Source organism: Sceloporus undulatus, chromosome 1, assembly GCF_019175285.1.
Source record: "Sceloporus undulatus isolate JIND9_A2432 ecotype Alabama chromosome 1, SceUnd_v1.1, whole genome shotgun sequence".
Taxonomy (NCBI): domain Eukaryota; kingdom Metazoa; phylum Chordata; class Lepidosauria; order Squamata; family Phrynosomatidae; genus Sceloporus; species Sceloporus undulatus.
In genome coordinates this window covers 378,498,745-378,505,207 of record NC_056522.1, presented here as the reverse complement: position 1 = coordinate 378,505,207, position 6,463 = coordinate 378,498,745, and the positions used below count along the sequence as shown (strand labels likewise).

Here is a 6,463-nt window from a genome sequence, read left to right as displayed (position 1 = left end):
GCTCAATAAATTGAAAGTCTTACATGAAGTGGAAGCTGGTGAAAGAAAAACCTTCCTGTATATATTTTGGAAGAAGATTTCAAGAAGGTGCAGTGTGTTTGTATTTACATACCTGGTTAGTTTAATTTGACATGTGCATGTTTATTAGTTTTGAATAAAAAGTTCCCTGAAACATGCTGAACTTTCTTCTTTTTTGTGGTGTAGGGACCTATCCCGGTTCTTTCCACATTATTTCTATCTTGGGTATCAAGTTTTCTGTTAAAGAAGTAAAGCCCAGGAATGCATGCACTTTGTTCACTAAGGTAGACCTGTATTCCCAGAGCACCGCAGGACGGGTTGTTAGACTTTCAATAGGAAACAAGCAAAAGTGGGACTCAGTCCCATCTCCAAAATGGGGAATTAGCAGCAACACAGCAGCCCAAGCTGGCTTCATATGTTTCTTTGAAACATTTCTATACTGATTTTAAGGCAGTGTACAGTAAGCATAAATAAAATTTTTTTAAATCGTATCAAATTCAAATAGGATGAAGCATTGAGGTCATAATAATTAACAAAAAAGAGAGGGGGACTGAAAACGATAAAGCCAGGCTCAGGCATCGCAACAATTTAATGCGTGGAGAAAGACAAATGCCAGAACCTGATGTTGAACATGGCAGCACCAATTAAAACTGGAAAGCTTTAGAAGGCAATGGGGACAGGCTGCCAAGCAGACCTCAAGCCCTGTCTTCCACTATCGAACAGCCCTTACTGTCAGGAAGTTCCTTCGAATGTTGAGCTGGAATCTCTTTTCCTGATCTCATCCAGCTGCCCATTATTTCAACAGTGACTGGCCAGATGTTTTTAGAAGGTCCACAAGCAAGAACCAGAATGGTTTGAGTGTTGGACTATGACTATGACACAAGTTGAACATTAGTGAACCGTGTGATGCGGCAGCTAAAAAGGCCAATGCTATTTTAGGCTGCATCAATAGAAGTATAGTGTCTAGATCAAGAGAAGTAATAGTGCCACTGTATTCTGCTCTGGTCAGGCCCCACCTAGAATATTGTGTCCAGTTCTGGGCACCACAATTCAGAAAGGACATTGAGAAACTGGAGCGTGTCCAAAGGAGGGCGACAAAAATGGTGAAGGGTCTGGAAACCATGCCCTATGAGGAATGACTTAGGGAGCTGGGGATGTTTAGCCTGGAGAAAAGAAGGTTAAGAGGTGATATGATAGCCCTGTTTAAATATTTGAAAGGATGTCATATTGAAGAGGGAGCAAGCTTGTTTTCTGCTGCTCCAGAGAACAGGACTTGGAGCAATGGATGCAAGCTACAGGAAAAGAGATTCCATCTGAACATTAGGAGGAACTTCCTGACAGTAAGGGCTCTTCGACAGTGGAATGCACTCCTTCCTCGGAGGGTGATAGAGTCTCCTTCCTTGGAGGTCTTTAAGCAGAGGCTGGATGGCCATCTGTCGGGGATGCTTTGATTTGGATTTCCTGCATGGCAGGGGGTTGGACTAGATGGCCCTAGTGGTCTCTTCCAACTCTATGATTCTATGATTCTATGACTCTGGAGGCCAGGTTTGCATCCTTGCTCAACCATGGAAACCCACTGGGTGGTCTTGGGCAAGTCACACTCTCTCAGCCTCAGGGGAAAGCCATGATAAATCCCCTCTGAACAAATCCTGCCAAGAAAACCAAGTTATAGCTTCACCTTAGGGTCTTCATAAGTAGGAAATGACTTGAAGGTACACAACAACAGCAACAAAGGCCTCCTTGTGCTGGCTAACATAAAACAGTATCTCTCAGAATCTCCTCTTCAAACGTAGAGATGGGATGATTGATAACCATTGGAGTAAATTTAGACTTCAGTCTGAATCTAGATACAGAACTTGAAGAAGACATTCCAAAGGAACTGTGAAGTTTTAACGACTGGATCAATTTGAAAATATCAATCCTAGGCTTATAAACAGAGGTAGGAACAAATAAAAGACCTTGGTTTAAAAAGGAATATTCCTCTTGAGTAAGTATATGTGATGATAAGCTAACCACTAAGTCTGTACTCTTTTGGCTTCTCTGATGGGAACTCATATTGTGTGCTCTCATTTGATTTCGATTGGATCAACTTGGCTGTATACCTTATTGGGGAAAAAAATCTTGCAATTGAGCATCTTTATTAGATATATCAATAGAATGCCCCATTCATCTGAAGAGCCTTCCTCAAAAGGGAAGCTCGGTATTTCTTGAAAACAGACTTTTTTGTATGTACATTAACATTAAAAAGTACCCATTTCACAGAACCAAAAGTGGAGTTCTGGCCCGTTTGAGTTTTTTGTTTGTCTGTCTTTTCAGTAGCCCTTTTGGCCCTGGAGAGGGTCCCAAGGAATGACAGTGGCCACTGGACCTGCTGCAGTTGCCCACCACTGGCTTGGGCGAAGGAGCTTTCGCAACAGGGAGCTGCTATAACCAAATCCAACTATCTTTCAATAGCTTGGGTATGCAAAGATTGCTTACATGCTTGGGATAATCTCCACAGGCACTATGGCACAGAAGCTCATAGTCCTAACCCTGGCAAGGTGGAAGGAATTCAGATGCAATTGTTATTTCTCCCTCACCCTGTTGCAAAGATACAAGTTAGGAGGATCTGTTGTTGAGTCCATATATTCAATCAATGCAAAATGTATATTAACCCCACTCCCACAACTAAAACAAACCACATTGAATCAAGTAGTTGAAAAAAAAAAGATATAAAGTCACTGTAATGCAAGCAAACTGACCAAGTAATTTACAAATTTTCAGAATCATTGCTGAATATTTTGGGGTTGAGAATGAAATCAGGGTCATCCATTTGCTTTGGTTGTAGATGTATGGCATTTGGATTCCTGAGAATTTTACAATTCATTTGAGGTTAAAATAAAAGGAAATACCCCATCTTCAGAAATGCTTAAACATCTTTAGGCTCAATAAAGCGCTGAAGGGTGAAGGTGAGCCATGTCTGAGCCATTTTCACATTCGTGGGTGTAGCATTCATACGGCTAATGCCACAAACTGAATGCAGCCACTTGACTCTTAAAAGAATAAACCAGGATCTTTTCTGCTTGCAAAGCAAATCTCATTTAACAAAGAGATGTAAGTTTGGCCACAAAACTGGAAATCAAAAGTAAAGGCTGGTGAAAGAAAAATTAATTTCTGCATGCGTTTTGGAAGTAACTTTCAAATGTTTCGTACAAGGCTCAGATTGTTTTGTCTACTTGTGCAAGGATTACCTGATCTAGTTGTTTCATTTCACATGTGAAATTTTGAATAAGAAACTTTGGTAAAACATGTTGAAATGTTCTTTTCTTCTTCTTCTTCTTTTTGGTGACATGAGAACATCTCTCTATTCTTTCCATGTTATCACTAACTATAGTGCTAAATTTTCTGTTAAAAAGAAGTAATGTCCAGGAAGATTTCTACCATATATACTGGACTATAAGTTAACCTGATATATAAGTTGAGAACAGGTTTGGGGGCCAAAATTATGGATTTTGATACGACTGTGGACAAATTGAGGGTAAAATTTAGGAACATGTAACAAAGGATCTAAAGGACAAAGCAAAGAAAAAGGATGCCAAAGAAAGCTGCCATTTCCCCACCAGGGATTCAAAAGGCCAGAAGTGGAGTGCAATTGGAGAGTAAAGGGTGTTAATGCTTCTTAGTCCCAGAATGGACTAAGTTCTTGCCTTTCACTGTTTATACTCAAAGAATGGGATGGTTTCTATTTTGATCAAAGTTAAAGCACAGTACTTATATTGACCTGTAGATAAGTCGACCCAGGTTTTGGGGCTGATTTTTTAAAGTAAAATTTCTACAATTATACATGAGTATATACAGTACTTTGTTAACTGAGTGCGTTTAGCATTGAAGGGTGCATGCCACCACCAGCAGCATCCCATTCTTCCATCCCAACTAGTGTTGAACTCTCCAAATGTAAAATGGGGAGTTCACAATAAGGCATCCAAAATGGAACTTGTGTGTGTATACAGGTGAGAATGGATTCCCTTGGGACAGAGAATGACTAGTCCTGAGAACAGCCATCACCACTAACATTCAAAAGGCAGCATTTAAAAACAATGACAACAACTAAAATGTTCAACAGTTCCATAAAGTGCATGAGGTGTGCAGAGTTAGGCAAGTATGGCATTGCTAAGACCCCAGCTGGACTGTGGACCCCAAAGTCGGTGAGGTTAGGTTGTTGACTATTCTGCTCAGGTTGGCAATTTTTTCTTCAAGCAAATAGTTTTTCTTCTCCACAGTTTTATGCCTCTGTTCTGTTATCTCCAAAGCTTTTAGAAGCTGGGCGTTCTCAACATAGAGGTCTTTAACCATTTCATTGGCTTTTCTGTTCTTTGTAAGCTGAAACACAGAAAACAAGAGACTGTTGCCTACAGAGTGCAAAGCATTTGGCTGTCTCCCTGCAGGAACAAGAACTGAATTCAGTAACTCTTTTCACACCATGGAGTGGAGACTTAAGAAGTCACCAGGTTCCAACAGTCAGGTGTAACTTCATTAGAATTACAGAATTGTAAAATCATGAGTTTGAATATGAGGATTATTTACTTTGACTAAAGCATTTCCAAGATATAATCACCCCACCTCTGTTTAAAGACCTCCAAAGAAGGAGAGTCCAACTGTCTAACTGACAAACAGTTCTTACTGTCACAAAGGTCTTCCTAATGTTTAGGTGGAATCTCTTTTCTTATTATTTGAATCCACTGGTTTGTGTTTTTGTCTCTGAAGCAGCAGAAAATAAGATGGCCATGAGAGCCAGTGTGGTGTGGGTTGAGTGCTGGACACTGGGAGACCAAGGTTCAAATCCCCACTCAGCTGTGGAAATCCACTGGTGATCTTGGGCAAGTCACAGTCTCTTGGCCTCAGAGGATGGCAATGGCAAACCCTTTTTGAAGAAACTTCCCAAGAAACCCCCCATGATTGGTTCTCCTTAGGGTTGCTGTAAGTCAGAAAAGACACACACAAACAGCATCTTCTACATGACATCTCTTTAAATATTTAAAGATGGCCATCATGTCAGCTATCATTTCTATCATTTCCAGGCTAAACATATCCAGCTTCCTAAGTTGCCCCTCATAAGGTTTGTTTAGCAGATGTTTAACCATATTGGTTGCCCTTGTTTGGACACATTCCTGGCTGTCAATATCCCTCTTCAACTGTAGTGGCCAGAACTGGACACAGGATTCCAGTTGAGGTCTGACAGAAGTAGAATAGAACAGGACTGCTACTTCCCTTGATCTGGACACTATGGGGCTGTAAAAACAGCCCTGAAGGGGTGGCTCCCAGCTACTCCTTCTTCAGCCAGATCAGGGCCATGGCAACCGCATGTCACGGCCCCGATCTGGCCTTTCCAGGGTGTAAAAAGGAGATGCAAAAAGTGGGTTCTTTTTGTGCCCTGGAAAGGGTGCGATAGCTGCGGCTACATGGCACTCCTTTGGCGCTGTGTCGTGCAGATGCAGCGCTGGAGGGGCACTGTGATGTCACACGCCGGTGCTGTGTGCTGTGCAGCATCATGGCGCCCAGGGGGAGGGGCTGGGGCATGCGTTGTGTAGACACTATGCCCTGATTCCACCCCCATGCCAGCCCAAAGTGCCAGTCTGCACAGTGCTTATGTTTCCTGCTAATTCAGCCTAGTATTGCATTAGCTATTTGCTTGTTTATTTATTTGTTTCTTCATCACACTGTTGACTCTGGTCTACTGACACCCCTAGACTCTTTTCATGAATGCTGCTTTAAAGACAGGTGTCATCCATCCTATATTTGTACATTTTGTTTTAAATAATAATAATAATAATTTTTTTTTATTTCTATCCTGCTTTTTGCCAGGCAATCAAAGCGGTGTACAACAGGTTAAAATACATCCATATATTCATAGTGGCCCCCCACTTAAAACAAGATTAAACAGTATAAGATTAAAAACTACATACTAAAATCCAAATAATCCAAATAATAGTCATCATGGGCAGAGTTCGATAGATGGGAAGTCTTATTCGTGGCCGAATATTTTATTCCGGGAAGGTCTGTTGGAAGAGATCCATCTTAATGGCTTTTGTGAAGCTCTCTAGAGTGGTAATTTGACGGATCTCGTCCGGCAGGCCATTCCATAAATTGGGAGCGGCTGCAGAAAATGTCCTCTGGGAGGTCACTGTCAACCTGGTCTTTAAGGGCTGTAATAAATTCCTCCCAGAGGACCTGAGTGTACGGGGCGGATTGTATGGAAGCAGGTGATCCCTTAGATAGATTGGGCCCAAGCCATGTAGGGCTTTAAAGGTGATAACCAACACCTTGTAAAGTGCCCGAAACTGATAGGCAGCCAGTGGAGTGACTTCAATGTTGGTGTTATATGGTCACTCCTTGCTGTTCCTGTGACCAACCTGGCTGCCATATTCTGTACCAGTTGAAGTTTCCGGACTGGGCACAAGGGTAGCCC

The 6,463-nt window shown here is 41.8% G+C and overlaps 1 protein-coding gene across 4 annotated transcripts in view; it reads right to left on the bottom strand.

Moving 5' to 3' along the window:
* Positions 1-2,627: 2,627 nt before the first annotated feature.
* Positions 2,628-6,463, bottom strand: part of NIN (ninein) — a 144,722-nt gene continuing 140,886 nt past the window's right edge. For all 4 annotated transcript variants that reach the window (XM_042473525.1, XM_042473545.1, XM_042473534.1 and 1 more), the window contains one exon: positions 2,628-4,377. In XM_042473525.1, the coding sequence (XP_042329459.1) occupies positions 4,168-4,377 (210 nt within the window). In that variant the 3' untranslated portion in view covers positions 2,628-4,167. The remainder of the gene's footprint in view (positions 4,378-6,463) is intronic.